Below are 23,176 nucleotides of genomic sequence, written 5' to 3' on the forward strand. Positions count from 1 at the left end.
TCATTCTTATACAGTCCGTTCCTCCCACCTCCCAGACCACTTTACCATGCAGCTCTTATTCTCAACTCTTGTCATGCCAATAACAGCTAATTATATATTTCTTGTATACAGTTCTCTCCCTCATCTATTTCAATGTTGTATAGATTATTTATCCTCTTTTTTCTTAGCTTCCCCCCCCCCAGCCTCCATATCAGTCCTGTTTTACAACAGTGGCACTATGCCATATTTGCTTTTTGTGACTGAGATATTTCATTCAACGTAATGTCCTCCAGGGTCACCCATTTTGTATAATATTTCATGAGCTCCTTGTTTTTCAGTGCAACATAGTATTCCATTGTGTGAATATACCACAGCTTCTCTATCCATTTGTTTGTTGATGGGCGCTTGGGTTGTTTCCAACTCTTTGCTGTTGTGAACAAAGCAGCAATAAATATGGTTGTGCATATATCTGCTTGGGTGGCAATTACAGTTTCTTTAAGATATATACCCAGTAGTGGAATTGCTGGGTCAAATAGTATTTCTGTTTTCAGCTTTTTGAGAAAGCACCATACCACCTCCCATAGTGGTTGCACCATTTTACACTCCCACCAGCAATGAATAAGGGTCCAGTTTCTTCACAACCTCGCCAGCACTTGTTGCTTGCTCTTCTGTTAAATTTTGCTATTCTTATTGGGGTGAGATATCTCATTCATGTTTTGTTTTGCATCTCTCTTAGAGCTACAGATTTGTAACATTTCTTCATACATTCACCATCTGAATGTCTTCTTTGGTGAAGTGTTTTATATCTATTTACATATGAGATAACAAAATCAGAGTGGCAGGGTTCAGAAAATTACCCCAGCAAGCATATCAAGTGTTGGATAGAACCCACGTCTAATTCAGGTCTGACTGTGTCCAGAATCAATCAAAACACTGACCTTTCTGCTTTTCTTGTGCTTTTTAAAAATATTGTTGTTGTTGAATTGTAACTGACGCATGGCTGACGTTCCGGTGGCTTTTTAGATGCAGTAAATCACAGGGGAGGAGACTGCCCAACCTTCTCCTCCCCGCAGAGCAGCTGGTAAATCTGTTCTGCGAGCCTTTGGGATTGCAGTGCAACTTCTTACGACGAGGCCACCAGTGATCCCACTTTTTAGACATAAAGCCCCTTCATTCCCTCTTTCACACACCCAAGGACCCTGCCTAATCCAGACACTCATTATGTTTCCCTGCATTGTCAACCACTTTCTTGTGGCTCGCTCTCCTCTCCCTGCCATCTCCACTCACTGGTGAACCATGTTACCAGTGCTGAGCTCAAGACACTTCTCTTCTTCTTTATTTTTGTCTCTCACCACTGCTGACTCTCATCGTTTATGCACCTGTTATTGTTGTTGATAGCTGTCAAATCGAGCATGACTCATAGCATCTCTAAACAAAAGATCTAATGTCTTTCCATAACTATCGTCGTTTCTCCAAGTTCATAGAATTTCCAGAGGCCTGTGGTTTAGGAAGTGGATGCCACTCCTGCTTCCAAACCTGTTTTACACCTGGGAGCTCCACCAAACCCTGTCCACATTGGGAAACCATTCTGGTATTTGATACCCCAATGGCACAAGGTTCAGCATCACAACAAACCTAGGTAATATCATACAGCACATTGACAAAGAGTGGTGAGCAAAGTACTCTAAGGTTGTTGGGGGCTATTTTTCTATTTTTATCAATGTCTTATATTGACGGATTTATTACTTAGAACCTCAGTAGAGCTTCTAATTCTTTGAGCTTATTTTTCTTATGTATGTTAGAGAACTTTTAAGATTTTGGTTCTTTCCTTGTATATCTCAAGCTTTAGGAGTCCGGGAGGTGTCCAGAAATTGGACGGGTCCACAGTCACGTGTTGACCTTTCCTTCTCAGACAGCCCTCTTCCTATGTCTGAGCCTCCAAGCTTCAGAGCGTGAAGCCAAACTGCAGGATGTGTGACAGACTGCAGCGACAGTTGGGGAATGGCCAGTGACAGATTTGATAACTCCAGCCATAGGAGAGATTGATGGGCCAGACACATGTCGTCATTCCTGCTCAAACTTCATCAGCAAGGTGTGGGCTTTCTCCCTCTGCGCTCTCTTCTTGTCCTTGGTGGTGGGTGCATCCAGACCCCTTAGCTCAGTCAGTGTTTTAGGGGTACTGCACCCCTCCGGTCCCCTCGCAGGCTCTGTTGGTGGCCTCAGCTCCCACTTCACTTCTCTTTACGCATCCTAGCCGAACGGAGTGTGTTGCTATTAACAAAACTAGAGCACACGCATCATTGTCAGTTTCACTCCCTCTCTTTCTTTCTCAGACCGACTGGCTCTCTTGGAAACATTCATTCTGCATTTTATGACATTTTAACTTTGCTCCGAAGCCCGCGCCTCAACTGCTTTTACAAACTCCCAACTCATCCTTTCCTGAAGAAGCTAGCAAAGCCTTTTAAGGAAAATGCTGCACATTACAATAAACTGCTGATTGTAGTCACCAATAAGATAACATTTTCCCTCTGAGACATCATAATCTGGTGGCAGGAAAGGGGGACATCATTAAGTCTCTCAGTATCTAGCCACTATATCAACTGGCCAAGATAAAAATCCCTGTGAGGACTTGGTGAAGTCAGTTTTCTGTGGGAGTGAGATCTAGCGCCCTCCTGAACTGCTAACACCAAAAACATCACACTGTACTTCTGATGACTGGGTTTTTTGGGGCTGATTTTGCTTTTTTTCCAACTAAGACTGGTTGAGTGAAGAGCCTGACACTTGCCAAGCTTAAGGCCTGGCATCAGGAATTTAATTGGAAGTCCTTAAGATACCAGTTTGTTCAAGTGCTAAAAATGGTGCACCAATAGCAATGGAAGCTGGAGAGTCATGTGGCACATAAGTGCTTGATACCCAGGCCTTCCCCAGGGCAAGATTCCCTACAACTTTGACTTTGAGTTGGTTCCCAATCTTAGGGGCTCTTTAGAAAATGACTTGGAGGCAGGCCAAGAGCTTAAACACTGTGCCACTAGGGCTTATTTTTGGAAGCAAGGCATCTGCAAATTGCATTTCTTGGAAAGGCTGATAGAAAACCTTGCCAATTCTACTTCATTTCCCTTTTCTACAATAATTACCCTCATCGGGTCGCTACGATTCTATGAGGGCAGTAGCAGGATAAGGCAAATAAGATGGACCTGGCAGCGTTTTCTAGAAAACTCTTTTCAAGAAATGCAATTTGCTGGTTCCCTGCTTCAAAATGTGAAGGGCAGAGTAGGATAGAGGAGTCAGCAGGCAGCCTTGAGGAGAGCTGACAGCAGGAAGTGTTCCGCCAATGCAGATGCTTCTCTAGGAGCCTGTGTGGAGGAGACCCAGGAACCTGCCTCCTGACTGGGAATGTGGCCATGGAAGCTTTGTGAGGAGCAGCATCCAATTTCATCAGCCAAAGACCAAGAGCATATTAGCACGTCCCTTAACATCTGCGTCACGTGTTCTTGTGCTAGGTACCTAACAGAGTCCTGAGGTGTCCCTGGCTAACAATTTACAAAGAAAGATTGCATTATTCCAATTGAGGAATATGACCAGACCTTCCAAGGGCAATGACGACGGCAAACATTGACGCTAATACAGGGCAGTTGAATGTCACTTTAAAAGGAAATGCTACTTTTCTAAGCATTGATCTCAGTTGTGAATATTAAGAAGGTTGGAAACCACTTTCCTCATCGCCTGCCTCTTTCATCCAGTGTAAAACCTTGTAGATTAGAAATTCTGAGTCAAGTCAGTGCACACCACTATTGCTTATGCTCAAGCTATTCTCGCTCCTTCTGGCACCCTCTTCATTCACCCTCAGAACCAGCGGCCAGCATGCAGTTAGCAACTCTTCAGCCCTCTTGAGATGGCACCAGAGATGCCAAGCCTTTATTGAGTTAAAAGCTCACAACAATACTAGCCCTTGCACTGCTATCCTTTGCCATTAATTGTTTTCCTATATGTACTCTTCTTACAGAAGAAAAAGGCAGGTGGTGAGAAGGCAAGGCAGTAGGAAAGATCTCTTTTTAAAAAAGCAAGCAAACAAAAAGAAAGAAAAAAACACACAAAACAACCCTTCAGAATCGTAGCCTGGGAGCAAGGAGATGTGTTGACAGCCTGGACCAGTATAATGACAGTGGAGAAGGTTAGACCAGAGGCTGCTAATAGATTCTGAGCCAGACAAGAGCTGGGTTTGTCCTCATTACACTGTGTTTACAAAAGCGATGATGTGCAGATGTGTGTGTGTGTGTGTGTGTGTGTGTGTGTGTGTGTGTGTGTGTGTGTGTTATTATTGCAGGCTGGCAAGAATTTTGCCTTGTATTCTTGTTTAACCAGAACCCTTCCCTGTTCCTATTCAAAAATTGATTTTTCTTCCAATTGTTTCCAATGCTTAGTGCCAATCTTCACAAAATAAAAACAGAAACCCTCAAAGAATGGCAATTTTGAAGACATGATAGAGAGTTAGTAGGTAAACATTGCCTTCCCGAAATGAGTTGATAGGCTCTTCTTTCCTCCTTCTAATCTTTCTCCAGGCTCAGCCTCAGTGGAGAAAGCCGCTGCCGCCTTCTCTGATGTGACAGATAGTAATGATAGTTCTCAGTTCTGTGTTCTGACAGTCAAAAGAAACCTTGGAGCCAGAGACAGACAGTGAGGGAAATAAATCTTATTTAGGGGCTGCCAACACTATGAATTTTGTTAAAGGGTGCTGAAAAAGCCTTCCACTGGCAACAGGGGCAGAGTCACGGGGTAAAAGGCCTTGATAGCAACCCCTTCTTTGTCAAGGAGAACTTTGCTGTCAAATTCTATAGCTTTAATTAACACATTTGTTTGAGTGGTGGTGAGTTGTTGTCTTCTCCTTTCTTTAGAATACCACCAGGCTGAGCAATTAACATTTTAACAATAAAATGTTTGAAGAGTAAGTGGAATACCCAAGAACAGCTTTGTATAAAGATGAGTATATACTGAGGTACTGCTTGCAAATCCTGAGAGACTAAGATGTACCGATATTTATAGGGTTTTGTTTTTTCTTGTTTGTTGTGTGTGTGTTTTCATGTATAGGCCTCTAGTTATGGAATTCATTTTTTTGGTATTCAGTGAGGTAGAGTCATCACTAGGGATTTGCATGGTGCAAAGGCAAGACTTCTTGATCATCTTCAAAGCTCTAGACATAAGAATGTGATACCTGGTATCTAAACACTTTGCAATATCATAAAAATATTATGGTCACAATGGAATACTTTGCAGCACTCAGGAGCAACAATTTTAAAAAAATGTATAACTTGGGAGAGACTGGAGAACATTATGCGGAGTGAACTAACTCGGTCTCATAAGGACAAATACTGCATAAGACCATTATTGTGAAAATAGAAGGATAATTAGTAAAACATGTATGGAGACCCAAGTGGGGATGGGGTGGGAAGAGAGGGGTAAAGATGAGTAGGGACAAAACAACAGGGTTGCACAATTTAGTGGGTGGAAGTGGGTAAAGGAAATGAGAAAGGTCAATCAAAGACCTGAAAAGACGTCATGATGGGAATAGTCAATGATGATTCATTTTATGAAACCTAACATGAAAATGATTGTGTGAGACACAATGTGAATGAAGAATAGTGTGGAACATAATGTATACGAACTTTGGAAGCAAACCAGCATAAAAGAAAATTTAAAAAAAATATGATGAAGGCTCTTTGGAAAGACATTAAGAAAGTCAAATATAAATATATCACCTATAATTTGATGGCATGCATTTCTCCATCATAGTACTTTAGAGGTGAAACCAGTACACAAAGGGGGAAAATCCTTAGAGGAAATAACCTTTGATCTGGGGCTGAAAAGATTAATAGTAGGATGGGCACAACTTGACATCACTCTTGGTTCTTGATGAAGGTACAATGAAGAGATGTACCCAGTGAGAGGAGGGAGGGAAGATGTTCCATTCACTGAGAGCAAAGGGTGCCTTTCAAGAGGCGAAATTAAAAAGATTATTATCAAGACACACCGGAGAGGCTTAGTTTATTGGGTTGTTTGGAAAACTTGCCTTATAGGCCGCTGGATCCTCACAAATAATAAAGTGACCTCCTGAAGTGGATAGAAACAAATAAATATCATGGGAGATACTTGGCTGGTCCTCAGGCCCCAAACCCATGCCTAAGGGATCAAATGAAAGGGAACTGCAGCAGCCTAGTGCTAAGAACCTCTGCTACAATTCCAAAGGCACTTGGTTCAGATATACCAGCGTGTTTTGCGGGAGAAGGATGAGTAATCTCCTTTGAGAAGATTTGCTGCTGCCTCTGAAAACCCACTGGGTGGTTAGCTATGAGTCAACTCGGATTTGAAAGTGTGCCACAACAACATCAACAACAGAGTAGAAGGGAAAGAGAAAGACAAATGCTAGCCCACAGTTCCACACACAGATGAGTTCTAAGTGGGAGCAAGAGTGATATTCCCGGAGTGTAGCTGTATGAGCTCTCAGAGTTCCCCCAGGACTCCTTTGGGATTTACGTAAACCTGCCTTTCACATGCAGAATTATTCTAATTATGAACCTTCTGGACTGTTAACATTTGCATTAATCTTCACATATAAATGTAGGTACAAATGGACATTCAGAGGATGATCTCTGTTCCCTTTAAGTTTCCGAGAAGAAGCTGTATGTTTTTAAAAACTACAGAGTAAGGGGAAAGGGAGAAACAGATCTTCCACATTATGGGGGATAACTGCTGTACCCCAAGTCTGTGAATTAAAATACTAGATGTTCATGACCTCTTGGAGAGCAAGAAGCAGGACATATGTACAGGGGCAGCTTGTGTTCTAAAGTCACGGGAAATATTTCTCCTGCTCCAGTTAACCCTGGAAGGGGATTTGCCTCCTAATCTTTTCTTAAAATGAACTAGGGATGGGAAGTACCAAGCCCACTGTGACAGGGCAGAGAACAAATAGTGAAAGAGGGAAGGCTATGCTATTGTCAGCTGTTGTCAAGTTAGCCCCTGACTCTTGTGACCCAGTGCACAATGGAATGAAAGGCTACCCGGCCACATGCACCCCCATGACTGGTGGCAGTTCAAATCATTGTCATCCATAAAGTTTTCGTTGGCTGGTTTTCTGGTGTAAATCAGTAGACAGTTCTCCCTAGCCTGTATTAGTCTGAAAGCTCTACCAAAGCTTGTTTAGCATCACAGCAACATGTAAACCGCCCCCTGACAGATTGGTGGGAGCTGCATGTGAGCTGCTTTGCCTGGGAATCAAAGCATGGTCTCCTGTATGGAAGACACGAATTCTACTACTGAGCCTCTGATGCCCTAGAGAGGTGGGGAGACGGGGAGAACAAGAATTTAAATGATAATCAGAAAAATGCTATTCAGTCATAAAAGAAATGACCTCTCAAGCTACAAAAAGACATAGAAGAATTTCAAGTGCATGTCCTTAAGAAGCCAGTCTACAGGAGATACTTAGTATCATTTCAGCTGTAGTCTTGTGTCACTTAGCATCCATGATGTATTCTGTGAAATAGGAAACTATGTGATCTGGACATTGTACAAACACTGTATTACATACAGGCTGTTACCAAATTATAAACAAGTTCTGTTCCTAAATCGATCTTTAAGTAAAATTTGTGCATAAGCCAGCAGCACAGTTTAAGCAGGGTTCGTGTCCAAAGTCAATAAGCCAAGTGTTTATCTTTGTGTTCCTTTCTATTCTTAGTAGGCCTGCAGAATGCAGTAGAACTGCCCATGGTGTTTCCTAGGCTTGTGAGAGAAGCAGGCTGCCACATCTCTCTCCTTTGGAGAAGAACGTGGGTTTACACCACCTGCCTTTGGTGTAGCCAAGCAGTTATTGTATAGCATTAAATGCATTTGGAAAAAATTAAAGACACATTTATATGTTTATTAAAACACCTTTAACATTTGGATATTTGTAGCAAAACAGTTTCTTTTTGTTCCAAACATAGCTATAATCTTTGGGGCCCAAAGTCACATGTTTAGGAGAAGAAAAGCAAACCATGATCCATGAGTCTGGATGATAACTAAAGGCTCATGTTAGTTATGTAGTTTTTAAACTTCTGCAGCTTAGGAATCAAGGTCTTGAGACCCTTTGGGTGTCCCACAGTCTCTGCAGTCTTCTTGAGTTAAGCAACCTCACCATCCTTCGGTTTCTGGTTGATGACACTGGTCAACCCTTGAGCATTCAGAATACTTGGAGGACTCAGGAAGACTTCATTCTCAGGGTCATGCATCACCTTTGCCATTGTTGAGACTGGATGGATCCTGGATAGATTTTTCAGCATGGATTCAGTCACATCAGCCACACTTAATCCAGTTGCCCAATTAGTATAGTCTTTGAGCTTGATGACTTCATAGGTACTTTCAACTACCATCTAACTAATGCTCTTCAATCCAGTTTTCACTGTCATCGTCTGTTCTCATTTCTGGATTCCGACCCTGGAGAGAAACTCCTGCCACGTTCATACCATTCCACAATGCCACCTTTGAGTCATCATGTTTCCCCAAAATCTTTCCAGGGCAGCTGTTGGGATGCATGTCAAGTTTTCCACCCACGCGATAATGAAGCCTAGCAGAATCCAGGTTACACCAACTTCAGATCACAAGAGGCTTGGCCAATCCGCTTAATGTCCAGGTATTATATGTAAGAATATCCACTGGGTTGGAAGCCATAATTACGATGCAGTATGAACTGTACTTGATGATCTGAGAAATAATGAATTTGAAGATATTAATCCTCTTCTGCATTGGATTGAGTTGGCTCGTTTACGTTTGCTGACAAACTCCTACAATTACTTCAACCTTAAAATTTGCTTCCACAGAGCAATCTTTTTAAATTATACTAGTTTATTTACAAAGTTCTAGTACATTGTTTTCCAGCAAAGATTGTTCCGATTTCCCTCACCCCTTCATCAAATTGTAAAACCCCGTGATTAACCATTTCCCCCCCACACACATCCTCATCCCTCTACTCCCCGCCTCGGATCGTCATAATCATTCTACAGTAATGGTTTTAGAAAATATTTGTCCTTGTGAAACTAAGTTAGTACACTCAGCATAATGATCTCCAGTCATTCCCAAGTTAGGTAATAATTTACAACATCATTGCTCCTGTGTGCTGCGTAGTATTCCATTGAGTGAATGTACCATGATTTATCAATCCATCTGATTGTGGTTGGACATCTGAGCTGTATTATAGAAATTCTGTATGACCCAGCTATTCTACTGCTTGGAATATACCCTGAGGAAATGAGAACTGACACACAAATGGAGACATGGTCACCAACGCTCATAGCAGCATTATAACCATTGCAAGAACAGAGTAATCTTTATCTACTGTGATTTTCTCTGTCTGAAGGACTACGAGCCCATGTGGCAGATCCATCACCTTTTGAGTTTATCTTCTAAACAGAGGCAAGTTCTTCAGCCCGAGACTGTGCCCTAGTGCTGATAGCACATGCCGTACCAACTCGTCCAACACCCACTACAGCGAGACCCTGCTATTTGGAGCTCCTACCTCCTCTTCTGATGCTGATGGAGTCAGTTTTTCCTTGAGAGTTGTCATTATGCTCAGCAGAGAGATGACTCTCTGGAAGCTAGTAACAATGGTGCAAAAAAGACAACCTGAGCTGTGCTGGTCTCTGGCACAGAATCTGGAGAGAGGAAGTTGAAGGCCAATTTTTAAAAAAAATTATGATCCAAAGGAGCTCTGATGGCCTAGTGGCAAGAAGCGGCACTGCAATACCAGAGGTGTGTGGTTCGAGTGCACCAGATGCTTTGCTGGAGAAAGAGGGATAGTCTCTTCCGGTACCTATCAGATCCAGTTTGATGGTATACACACACGCGCACACACACAAGTAATAAAAAAAATTTCAAAAAAATTATGATCCGTTGAGGGTACCTTAGATTTTTAACGTAATAGTCTTTGTGGAGATTGGGGCCACAGACGTTTATGTAGTTGAACATTACCCAGACAGCTACAACTAGATAGGACATTTTGGAAAAGGCAGAACTGTCGAGACAGGAAATGGGTTGACAGTTGTCAGAGGGAAGGAGAGGAATGTTTGGTAAATAGACCACAGGGCCTCTTTTGGCAGTGAAACCATTCTGTATGATACTGTAGTTGTGAATATTACGTGCATTTGGGTTTCATCCTGATGAAACGATGTACTTTAGTTAATAATAGTTTATCAATATTGTTTTCCCAATTATAATGCGTTCCACTTGAATGCATGATGTTAATAATAATAGGAGAACCAGTATGCCGTGTGGACTCTCTACTTTTTTTTTTAAACTGAAACAGAAAAAAAGGGTTTTTTTACAAAAAAACCCAACCGCGTGGAAATAGCCACAGATTCTTTTGGCTGGATGCCCAAATGCTGGCTATTTGGGACTCGTCAAGCTTCCTGCTTCAATAGCCAGACATTTCAGCCTTTTTTGGTTTCAGGATGTGTTTTGATCCAAGAGACACAATGTCATGGCAGGCTTTTTCAAGGGCCAGTAAACACTCCACTCAAGCTCCATTGTTCCTTGGGCATGTCTAGTGCATCTGCAGGCTGCGTGAGTCACTTGGTGAGTCATTTGACCCCTCTCTGGTCTTGGAGAGAGTGGAGAAGGCTGAGCATTTGTGGTGTTCAGAGTTGTGTGACTCACCACCCATTTACTGTGGAAGTTGGCAGCGAGATGGTGGGAGACAGAGGTACAGTCAGTGACAGGCAAGCACATAGAAGAAAGTAGGTATTTCAAGTGATGTTTTTCAAAACGGTGGCCATATACCCATGAGAACTAGAGTACTTATAGAAATAGAAATCTGTGAACTGCATCAGAAGAAACTTCTGGAGACAGATGAGAGTTCCGTGGCACTTAAAAGTTTTCCGGAGAGCAGTGATGATGTCAAGGGAGAAGGGAAGAACAAGATTTAAGATAAGAGTATGTGGAAGGGCATTCTCTATCTATAAGCAATGACTTTCTTGAATTGCCCTTGGAGAGTACTGAAGGTGTATAGCTAATGGAATTGAAATCTTACCAGCGGTGTAACCACCTGTAAAATGGTCATCATAAAAGGCCCTATATCCCTGGGATGGTGTGCAGATTAAATGAGATCATGCACATGACGCACTTGGGTCATAGTTAAGAGCTTAGTCAAAGTCAGTTACTATTATTATAGCCTGAGATGATTAGACTGGATAAACTCTAACATACCTACATTGTTGGGGCTAGGTTGTTATGTGACCTGTGTCTTGTTAGAGAGACACATATTGGCTCTTCTTTACCTCAATGATTAATTCTAGTGTGCTTAACTTGCACTCAAGGCCAGCCTTACCCCAGGCCTTGCCTTGAAACAATTCATCTGAATTTATTTCACTCACATCTCCCAATATAAGCCTTTTACTTTAGCCAGACTTAGTCATACTTTGTCCTGAGATCTCTCAATCCCTCTCCACTTTGAGATGTGTGTGTGTGTGTGTGTGTGTGTGTGTGTGTGTGTATGTATACACTCACACACACACACCCATATATATATACGTATATATATATTGTTGTTGAGTTTAAATGCTGTCATTTTTTTAGATCCCTAGTATCCCTCCAAAATGTATGGGAAGCAGTTTGAGATGACTCTGGAGCCTTATTCCTCTACATTCTTATTTTACTGACTGCCTCGTGTATTCCTCATCCATTTCATTATATCTAGATGGTGATGTGGAGGAACCCTGGTGGTGTAGTAGGTTAAGTGTCATACTGCTAACCAAAAGTTCAGCAGTTCAAACCCACTAACCACTTTATGAGAGAAAGAGTAACATTTACATTTTCAGCCTCAAGAAATACCAGAGTCAAATTGATGGCAGAGGCTTGGTTTCGAGAAGGATGTAATGTGTGCTCAACGAGAGCCAAGTCTAGAATTTGCAGCTGGCTTTTTTAGTGATTAGTTATCCCCCTCTGGTGTACAGTTACCATAACTACAGACCCATGGTCTTGCGTCAGATGTGGGACTCGGATAAGAGAAAGCCTATGTTTACACACACAGGGTGGTAAAACTTGAGGGAGACTGTACTGGAGCAGACCCTGTTGGTGAGAACTTGAGGGAGACTGTACTGGAGCAGACCCTGTTGGTGAGATCCTGTTGATGGTGTTGGAGAGACTGTGGTGTTGCTGTGGAGAAACTGTGGCCAGGTGGAAGCAGAAGAGCTCTGAGATAAAGACCACAGTTAAAAGTGCCTGCTGTTCTTGCCTAATGCATGACAGAGAAGCTGACTTAGAACTTGTATGCTTGTTTGCTTATGGCAAACCTTGCTGGATGACTTGGATTTGACTTCTGAACTGAAACCAGAGCCTGGACTTATTGAGGAATTGTACTTTGGGACTGCATGTCTAAAACCTGGACTTGTTTTGGGTTATATTCTTTGCCTCCTTCACTCTCCAACTCCCTTCCCTAATAAACCCCATGGTTGGTACCCCAACTGTGAGGCTGTGAGTCAGCAATGAATAAATGAACTTCTTGCTCTTGGGATGGCTCTAGAGACACCATGAGGCTGAGCCTCGAGCTCTTTATCTGCTTTCTGTTTGACATCAAGCTGGAGACTAAGGTACGTCTGATCCAGGCTATAGTCTTCGCAATTGCGTGCTATGCATCGGAGAGTTGGACAGTGACTAGCAATGACAGAAAGACAGTTTATGCCTTTGAGCTGTAGTGCTCAAAGAGAGTTTTGAATATACCATGGACTGCTAGGAGAACAAACAGGGTTTCCCTGGAGAGCATTAAATCATGCTGCTCCTTGTAGAGTCGAGGATTCTGAAGCTTCATCTGACATACTTTGAGCGTGTTGCAAGGAGAGACCCATCCTTGGAGAAGGATGTCATGCTTGGGAACATGGAGGGACAGTGCAGGAGAGGAAGATCCTTGATGAGATTGATCGATTCAGTGACTGGGGTAGAGGGTATAGGCATGTCAGAGTCAATGAGGTTGGCACAGGATAGAGCTGGGTGTAGGGCTCTTGTACATAGGGTCACTATGAATTGCAAGCAGCTCAACGGCACATAACAACAACATTCTGGGGCAGTGAGGGGCTGTGCTATTCTTACTCCCTCTGGCCCTTTCAAAGAGATGTTCATGGCCCTGTGCCTGCAAGTTCCTGTTTCCCTATTTAGAAAGCTTACTTTGTCCCCAGGCATAGCTGGATGGAGGTATCAGTCATTTGACTTCTTATCTGCTTCATGATCTACAAGTCAGTGAATCTTTCTGAAATGGTATTATTAGCTACCTTGCAGAATTTATGTGACCAGTAGACACTATGTATGTGGGATACTCAACCTATTCAATGAGAGATTTCTGGTAAACAGAAAATATCATTCTCATTATCATCATTACCACGACCACCGCCACCATTACTGTTGATTAAGTGAACTGATGTTTGTGTAGTCAATGAGTCGTAGAATCTTGATGCTGAATAATCTCTTTTCTCTACAGTTATACAGCTCTGCAGAATTTGGGAGAAGGTGGCAGCTTATCCAGGAAGGGGTTGTTCCAAACAGATTTTATTGGTAAGTCCTGCTGTGTTTTGCAGCATATTAACGTATCACCTGGTGGATGGGTGTTAGAATCTTGTTTCCACCTAGAGCTTCTACATGATGTCTGTTCTTATTGGATATGCCCACATGCTGATAGGAAAGACTGTGACATGGGGTAATTCATTTGAAGGGATTGTTAAACTTGTGACATAAATTTCACAGTAAACACAAAGCAGATAATTAAGATTGGTGACTAGGAGGTGCTTTGTTCCTTTGTTTCATGAGGGGAACTCTACGACAGAAATTTTGAAAAATTGTAATAATGATGCTTAAATTAACAAAATAATTATATACTCATATTTTACACTTAATTTTACATGCTAATATAAAATGAGGTGCAAAATAAATAAGCAATTGTTGCTTACTTTTAAGGTAAGTCTTGCCCTTACTTCTGATTTTAAGCTTTCTAAAACCCCGCTGTGTCGTGTCAGGATACAACCAATGCTTTCAATTTCTTTGTTATTCTTCTGGCAATATTCTGTGAGTTATTAAGCACATGTATGAATGTCTGCATGAAATAAAAGTTCCGTTTGTGAACACTCTTAGGTCCAGGCCATAATGTACACCGCACCTTGTGTTTTTTAGGGGATCCAGTCAATGATTCAAATGCCACTATTTGTAAATGGATGCAGAGAATTTCACTCTCAGGAAGGGAATGGAAGGGAATCTGGGCATATTTAAAATGCAAAAATAGTTATAAATGTTAATGAGATGTATGTTTTGGAAAAGAGCAATATGAAGAGAAAGAAAGGAGAAGACCAGATGGGGAGGAAATAGACCAAGTAATATTCTTTTGTTTTAACCACCTTTACCCATCCCCTTAACTACACTCCCTCTATCAGAAAGGAGCTCCTTCCATCGAGATGTGTTGCCACAGTTCAGGTAACAGCAAATAACACAAGTTCATGTTGGCCTTCATGCTTCCAGCGGCCTAGATACTGGTATTTGAAGTATAATTATGAAATTGTCAATACTCTTTTTTTTTAATTTTACAGAGTAAAGTAGAGATGTTCCAAGAGTAGATTGTGACACACATGCCTTGGATTTTCTAATCCAGCTTCCACCAAAGACGGGAGTCTGTTGTGGTCTAGTTTATCTAGTCAGATGCCTGTGGAAAGGGCATTTAGATCACTTCCGGACCTTTGTTCCTATAAACTGTGCTATAGATATTTTCTCCAAGACCAGTTTAAACATACCATGTCCTTTCCCATCATTCAGAACAATAAGGAAAGTGGCCTTTCAGGAGCCAATGAACTCCTTCAAGTGCATCAATTAAGGAAGTCTTTCCTTTGCTGTTTTCATCATACCATGTCTTGACTTACATGCAGTACCTGTCACCAAAACACTTAAACCAAAATATTCTCATTCTCTTTCTCTCCCTCTCTCTCTGTGTCCCTCTTTCCCTCCCTATCTCCCTCCCTCCTCTTTCTTTTATATGACCTTATAAGAAGAAGAATGTATTTTTTCTGTTATTATTGTCAAACACTGCTTCCAAACCCCTATTGGAGTTGGCAGCCAGAGAACTACATTAAAGAAATATCTTTAAAAGCTAACAAAACTGCCTCAAAAAATGAAAGACAAGGCAAAAATTCAAGCAAACAGGCTGAAAGCTACCATAAAGAGTCTTCTATATGGAATTATAGAATTATACTTACCTTGAGTTGAATTATATCACCCAAATATATATGTTTACTCAGCTGGGCTAGAAGTCTCTGTGTTTGGATATTATGATAAAAGGTGGAAGTTATGTTATAACTCGCCATGAAATTAAAAGCTAGTCAGTTGTGAAAAGACTAGAAGTGGTTTGAAACAACCTTAATGTCCTCACAACACAGGTGCCAAGAAAAGGGAGTTCCTATGGGGTGTGGCCTGCAACACCTTTTATCTTGCACGAGATAAAAGGGGAGAGAAGCTTGCAGAGATAGAGGGACAAGAGCCAGATTCAGAATGTGACCTTCTGACACAGGTCCTTACACTGAGAACTCTCTTGAGTCATAGGGAGGCCAACACACGTGGTCTTCCTCTCCATCAAGTTCTGAAGGTGAAAGGAGGAAAGGTCATTCTTCTAGAGCCTAGAGAGAGAGTACGTGCTCCCCTCAAGCTGGCATCCTGAATCCAGACTTCTTAGAACAAATGCTTCTTAATGACAAGAATAGTGAGACTTCATCTCACAAGATTTGTGCATGTTGTCAATTCTTGAAGAATGACATCAGTCTTTGTAAAGAAGGAGAAGAATACTTTCAAGAAGATGAACTGACATAGTGACGACAACAGACTTGACCAAAAGTGACTGCGGAATTTGTGAAAATGGCTCAGGGTTGGACATGGCTTCCTTCTGTTATAAAAAAGGCTCCTTATAAAGACAAAAACAAACAAACAACAAAACCCACTAAAAACAGCAACAAAAGCTCCTTATGATTTGGAATTGACTTAATGTCATCCAACAGAAAAACACTAATGACCATAATGATATCATTTGATAATTTGTACCTTTATTTTCTCACTATTCTTTAGAATGGATAAGAATATGCATTTGTTCCTGTTAGTTGTCAAGGAGTTTGTGTTACACATTTTTTATGTAAATGAATACACATTTAAAAACAAACGTGTTGTTTGTTGGCAAGTCAGAACTGACACATAGCTGAACCTCCGGTGGATTTTCAGAGCCAATAAATCACACGCAGGAGATTGCCAATCCTTCTTCAACCAAGCAGCTGGTGGATTCTCACTGCTAAACTAGAGAAAATAAGGTTTTTGTCTATTGAATGTATACTTTTGTAGTGTTCCTGATATAGCAGTGCTTGAGAACTAACCAAAAAACCCCAATACCTTATGTTGTTGTTGTTGTTGTTAAGAGCCGTCCAGTGGTAGGCAACTCATAGTGACCCTATGAAGGAAAGTCCTCAACACTTGTGTGCGGGACTTTCATCTTTTCTTCAGGTTCATAGGGTTTCTGGAGGCAAGCTATTTACAGATGTGGATGCCACTCCTGCTTCCAAGCTTGTTTCAACCAGGGTCCGCCGCCAAGCACTGTCCACCATGAGTAACCATTATCGCATTTGACACATCAGTGTCACAGTGTCAGCTTCACAGTGACCACAAGTTATTTCTGTATGGCAAGTGGACATGCCAGGGCTATACTACCTACAAGAATGTTTGACCAAGAACAATTTTAAAACAGGCCTTAGGGCCGCAGGTTGGAGTCACCCACCTTTGGCATGGTAGCATCGCTTTCGTTCCAACACCTTATAAGATTTTTAATTTGTCACCATGAAAGCAAATGGTTGCTTAACGAAGGCTTCTGCTGCATGTAAGCTTAGTCACCTCTCCCCCACAGCTCTCCTTTCTCAAAGGTGGTTTGAGTCTCCCCTTAGGAGTCAAAATTGGCCTCTATTCTCCAGCAATTTCTCTGTGGCTCTTACTGGATCTCGCTCTTCTGATCCATATTTTTTCTCTTCCTTTATTTTTTTTAATCACTTATTCATGAGACATCGTATATCTCTCTGTGCTTTGCCTTTAAATTATAAAGTGAGCTTTTGGAAGGTGGATTCACGTCTCTTATTTATTTTGAAAACTGTCCTGCTTTCTCTGCTTGGTGTTTTATGCACTGAGGAGCTTGGACTGCATGAGCAGTCTGCAATTGGATGCTGCCCAAAAGGTGGGTGCCAATGGGTCTGCAGAAGGACAGGCCTGGCCGTCTGCTTCTGCGGAGAGTGTGGTTGTTGTTGTGTACTATCGAGGCAGAATTGGACCATAGCTGACCCTCCACCTCGAGTCCCTGAAAACCTGCTCGAGGATAAGCTGTGAGTTGGTTCTGACTTGATGATACCCAAGCTCAACAACAACAGTGATTTAAGGGGAGAGAAGTTGTGTTTTTATCTGAAAGCCTTGATTATTTATGCCTTTGGATTTATACATACCAAATGTCAGAAAATTATAAAATCTATTTTAGAAATAGGTTTTTATTTTATTTAAGAAATAGATTTTAGAAAAACAAGGAACTCGTGATATTATTCAAGATGGGTGGCCTTGGAGGACATTATGCTGAGTGAAATATCTCAGTCCACAAAGGGACAAATACTGCATAGTGCCACTGTTGTAAAAACAGGACTGACATCGAGGTTGGGGGGAGATTGAGAAAGATGGGATTAGATAATATATACTGCTTTGAAACAGACGAGGGAGAAAACTGTTTAAAAGGGGTATGTGATTAGGTATTATTGTCATAATAGGAGTCCAGACGAAGGCTGCATACTGGAGTGGACCTGGGGGGAGGGATTGTAAAACAATGGAGGAACTTTACTTTTACTTCTCAAAGAGTGTACTGGAGGGGTAGGGGTGGGCAGGGAAAAAAGTGCAACAATGAATGAATAGTAATCCAAAGTCTCTGTAAATGTTCATTAAAATTATCTCTGTAAATTTTCATTAAAATTAATAAAAAAGATAAAAAATATTTTATTTATTCATTTTATTTAGATTTTATTTTATACATAAAACATTATTCGTTATTTGTGTGAATTCAGTATGTACAATCAGTAAAATATATCATTGCCACCCCCTTGTCTCACTGTAGTGACAAGCACCAGTCAGTCAACCTTTAGGCTCTTTAAACCTCAAAGCCACATTATGTAGGACATATTTGCACTATCACTTTTAACAGATGGGGAACCTTTACCCAGAGAGGTTAAGTAACTTGGCCTTTGTCACACAGCTGGGAAAATGACCGAAGCAGGATGCAGATGCAGCCAGTCTGACTTCAAAAATCTCTGCGTTACTCAATCAGTATGCTCTCTTGACTCTGCCTTTTGGCCCTCTTTCCTGTGTGGGGACTGTAACGCCATGGAATTCTAGCCCAAAGAAGCAGATTTACAGGGAAAACCAAAAGCTCTTTGGCCGCTAGACCTGCATGTGTCTCTCACTAAGTGGACTTGGCAAATGGCTGTCAGAGGTCTTTTAAGCTTGGCTGTGATTTCAAGAGAATTCTGAAGGCCTTTTGAACTGCACACTGCCATGGCTATTGGTGCATATCCCTTGCTCTTTGCCCATATAATCTAGAATTTTTTTTATTTTTTTTTAAATATGAACAACTTCCCAAGGTTAGTAGGGAAGGTGTCAATTAAAGCAATAGAATAACCTCATTTCTGTAAGTTAATGGCTTTAACGTCCATGGTAGCCAAGAACTGTTTAATATTATCCAGCAAGCATCATTGAAAGAAATACCCTTTAAGCAGATCCTATCTAGAGCCCAGACGTAGGGTTATGGAAGGAACTGAGAGAGGTTTCTCTAGGGCTAATTCAGTGTGTGAAGTGACCCTGACTAATATCTTAGAAACTTAGAAACTGTGGTTAAGTAGTTGCACTGCCAGTCCAAAGGCAAGCAGTTCAAGTACTCCAGCTACTCTGAGGGAGAAAAGTGGGCAGTATCCTCCTATGTGATTTACTGCCTCTGAAAACCTCCCAGAAGAACAGCTATGTATCTATTCTGACTTGATGACAATGAGATAGAAAGATTATTAGTACTAGCACAGTCAGCTGTGCCTAATGTGCTCTTTAAGAGACCAGTTGGTTTAACTGGATGTGATAGTGCTCTTGTTAATTAATGCATTAGAAGGAAATTCTAGTGGGAGGTACGTAGTCAGAGTCTGAGTTCTAGCTTTACTAGTCACTAAGAAAGGGAGCTCTGGTGGCCTAGTGGTAAGGAGCTGCACTGACAAGCCAAATGCATATGGTCTGAATCCAATGGATGCTCTGCAGGTAAAAGGTGAGACCTCTCCTCCCGTGTGATACGCTGCGTCTGTACACCTGCTGGAGGGTCAGCTACGGGTCAATTCTGACGCATTGGTATACACAATAACAACAGGTAAGCAATCACAGGAAGTTATTTAACTACTGCAGCCTTCATTCTCTTAATTCGTAAAATGAAGATAATATCTCCTTCATTAAATGAGCTGCGTTGTGAGAAATTAGTAAGTGCTTGGTACCAAAGAATTGTGTTAAGATCCTACCCAGTAATAATGATTGATACGCAAAGGTTCAATCAAAGGAGGAGATTGTCCATATATTTCTGTTGCAGCAGCTGGTGGATTTGAACCACCAGCCTTTGGTTTGGCAGCACGACTCTTCAACAGTAAATCACCAGACCTCTCCTACTTGGTAAGCTGGGGAGTTTCCACAGATGAATTATCTTTCCTTCCAGCATAAAATTGGATTCTAAGGCATTGAAGAGAGAGATTTTAGATATTTTGTACTCAGTGGTCAATGTATTTACCCAAGAGGCTGTCTCAAGAAGTAGTGAAATCCGTGTTAGGCAGTAGGGTTCAATCAAAGGCATTCATCCTAGACTGTAGTCAAAGAGGGTTCTACCTATACCCATGATATTGACAGATTGTTTTTGTACATTTCAGAAACTGGGATTGAGGAGAAGAATTAAGAACCCAATTTTCTTAGTAGTTTAGACTCTGTCTCCTCCTACGCTCTCCCCTCTTTTTCCTAGATCTTATCTTGGTCCAAGTAGCTCTCAGGTCAACTGTGTATGGTTAGGATGAGGATCTGGAAACAGAGACCGAAAACTGTTCAAGAGCGCATATCCCAGGAGGTGTCATGAGGCATTTCTGTGCACTGGAAGTTCTGGGTAAGAGGTTTCCCATTTTTCTCGAGAGCCCCGATGTTTAATCCTCCCCCTCCTGTATTAATGATGTTCACACGAAGGCTATTTTCTCACCCTTTCACCTTCTTCCACTTCTTAATCTCTTCTTGTGATTAACAGGTTTTCTTTACAGATTAAGTGCAATTCCCACGGCTTTAGTGTGAGCCCATCACTTTTCACTTGACCTTCATTGACTAATGGCCATCATTGAGTGCCTTCCTTATCTTGATGGTTTCTGGTCCCCACACACTGCAGCCCCTCTATCTCTGCACAGCTGCAATTTAGTCACTTGCCTGGATATCCTCCTATTATGGCAGAGCTCATTGGATGACAGTGACTGAGGGGAAAAGAGAGAACAATCTTCATGATTATTGCCTCCTGATTTATAGCTATATTAAAAGTAATTGACTTCTAACCTAGAGAATAACCTTCACTTGTCCTTCACATCCATGACTCTGGATGTGAATAGTCTGGGTTGTGGTTGTTGGTTGTGGTTGTTACTCTTGCTCGTTCAGTCAGGGAACACCTTCGAATGTTGCCCTAGTCAATAAGAAAATGTGTTGTTTAGTGTTTAGGAGTTAGAATTGTGTAGTCTGATTGACTCTAATAGAATTCTACTTAGAATGGGTGTGATACTAAATTATTTTGTAAACTTCTTAAATAAGTTGAGTAGATTTCATCTATAAATTGACCATCACAATAATATTTCCCTCATAAGCCTCTCTGTGGATTTTTGTTGTTGCAGTTAGGCACCTTGGAGTAGATTATGGTTTATAACAACCCTGTGAACAACACGTAAATGCATGCCCTGTTCTGTACCATCCTTCAGATCTCAGCTCTCCTCAAACCCGTTGTCACTGTGTGGCGGTCGCTGAGCGCGTCTGCCTCGCTAAGGCTCTTTTGCTGCCGCTCTCCCCTTTTGAGCACTGTATCTTTTTCTTGACTGCTGCTACCATGAGTGTTGATTGGAGAGCCATGTAAAATGAAACCATTGACACCTTCAAGTTTTTCTTCATCTGTCATAATATTGCCGATTGGTTCTAGGTGAGGATTTTTGTTTTCTTGATCTTGAGAAATAACCTGTATTAAAAGCTGTAGTCTTTGATATTCTGCAGTCAGTGCTTCAAGTCGTCTTCACTTTCTGCAAGCAGAGCTGTGTCATCTGCATAGTGCAGGTGGTTGCCGACCCTCCCTCCAATCAGCAGGTCACATTCTTCTTCATAGAGTCTGCTTTCTTCAATTACTTGCTCATATAGATGGAATAAGTATAAAGGAAAAAGTAAAGGACTAAAACCTCTAAGGATTAAGGTGAGATAATTCAGAGTAAAATCTCTAAGGATTAAAGTGAGATAATTCAGGGTAACTCTTAACACATATCATGTATTGTTGTTATTAAGTGCCATTGAGTATGACTCAAAGTGACCTAATAAGCACTTGATCTGCACACTGTCCTATTCTGTGCCATCCTTATAATCTCTGACATACTTGAGTCCATTGCTACAGTTACTGTGTCAGTCCATCTGGTTGAGGGTCTTCTTCTCTTTTCACTGTTGATATTCTCTCTCCAAGCATAATTTTCTTCTCCAAGTGGAGGTTTCTGCTAGAGATATGCCCAAAGTATATGAAATGAAATTGTATCACCTTTGTCTCCAAGAAATATTCTAGCTCTGCTTTCCCTAAGACATAGCTGTTTGTGCTTTCAGCAGTCCATAGGCTATTCTGTAATCTTCTCCAACACCACAGCTCAAAGGCATCAGTTCTTCTTCTGTCATCCTTATCCATTGTCTTATTCATTATTCATCCTTATTCAGAAATATAATTTACAGTGACACTCTATGGAAACTCTGGAAACTTTATGAATGCGCGGAAACAATGATATATATAGAACAGGATTTAAGTCTTTTGTTCAGAGGGTCCCTATGAGTCATTCTCAACTCAGTGGCACTCAACAACAACAACAACAACAACAATAACAGCTTGTACATTTTATAAACCATTATGAAAAAAAAGCAATGCAGAAGTGTTGGGCAATTAATGGGTTTTTAAATGTTAAAATCTTGTATCATGCAATTTTAAAACTCATACTTTCAAAGATAATTTTAAGTGTGTGCATGTATTTTTTTACTGTACTGTTTTACCTGTTTTGGGATGATCTTCAGCAATAGTTTCTTTTCTTGTATGTGATATTAATGAAATTGTTTGAGAATTTCCACATTCTCTTGGATCATATTTCTTGGAAATGGGAAAGGGACATCATCAGTCCCAGACTAGACAGGAACATTTGTTGTCTAGACAATTCTTACTGTTATGGCTATGCTTTGCCGCTGGTATTTCAAAGACCAAATGGGTCACCCTTGGTGGACAGGTTTCTAATAAGCTTCCAAACTAACTAAGAAGCAGAACTCGTGATCTACTTCTGAAATAGCAAAGCTTAAAAAATCCTATGAAAAACAGAAGAACATAGCTTGCTACAGTGCCAGAAGGTGAGTCTCTCAAGTTGGAAGGCACTCAGAATGTGAGCGAGAACCTTGGGAAGGCAGATTAACGCAGTGACGATGGCAGTGGGCATAAGTCTGAGGGATATCATGAGGATTATGCTGAATAAGGCGAGGTTCCCTTCTGGGGTTCTTGTGGAGACTATGAGTCATCGTCCACCCCACGACACCTAACAACAAGAAAAAGCCAGGACTCTCTTCTGAGGTGCCTCTGAAAGGGATCCGTCTGTGTTCATGTGTAACACTCAGGGGCTCCCTGAAATAATTCAAAATGTTATAACTACAGTGCTGGATTTAACAAGTTGTTTCAGTACAAACTCCCTACAGTTCAAATCTTAAAAGGTGAACAGTCCTTCACACCTTTTTTTAAAAACAAAATTTATATTATTTTTTATTTTATTTTCATTTTAATTTTAATGAACATTTACAAAAATTTTGGATTTCTATTCATTCACTGAATACCATG

The 23,176-nt window shown here is 41.2% G+C and overlaps 1 protein-coding gene across 4 annotated transcripts in view; it reads left to right on the forward strand.

Moving 5' to 3' along the window:
• Positions 1-23,176, forward strand: part of SORCS1 (sortilin-related VPS10 domain containing receptor 1) — a 675,554-nt gene that overhangs the window by 458,353 nt on the left and 194,025 nt on the right. For all 4 annotated transcript variants that reach the window (XM_006879951.1, XM_006879950.1, XM_006879949.1 and 1 more), the window contains exon 5: positions 13,469-13,542. In XM_006879951.1, coding sequence (XP_006880013.1) covers positions 13,469-13,542 — 74 coding nt within the window. The remainder of the gene's footprint in view (positions 1-13,468; positions 13,543-23,176) is intronic.

Source organism: Elephantulus edwardii, unplaced genomic scaffold (assembly GCF_000299155.1).
Source record: "Elephantulus edwardii isolate Elephantulus edwardi_28Jun2011 unplaced genomic scaffold, EleEdw1.0 scaffold00006, whole genome shotgun sequence".
Lineage (NCBI taxonomy): Eukaryota > Metazoa > Chordata > Mammalia > Macroscelidea > Macroscelididae > Elephantulus > Elephantulus edwardii.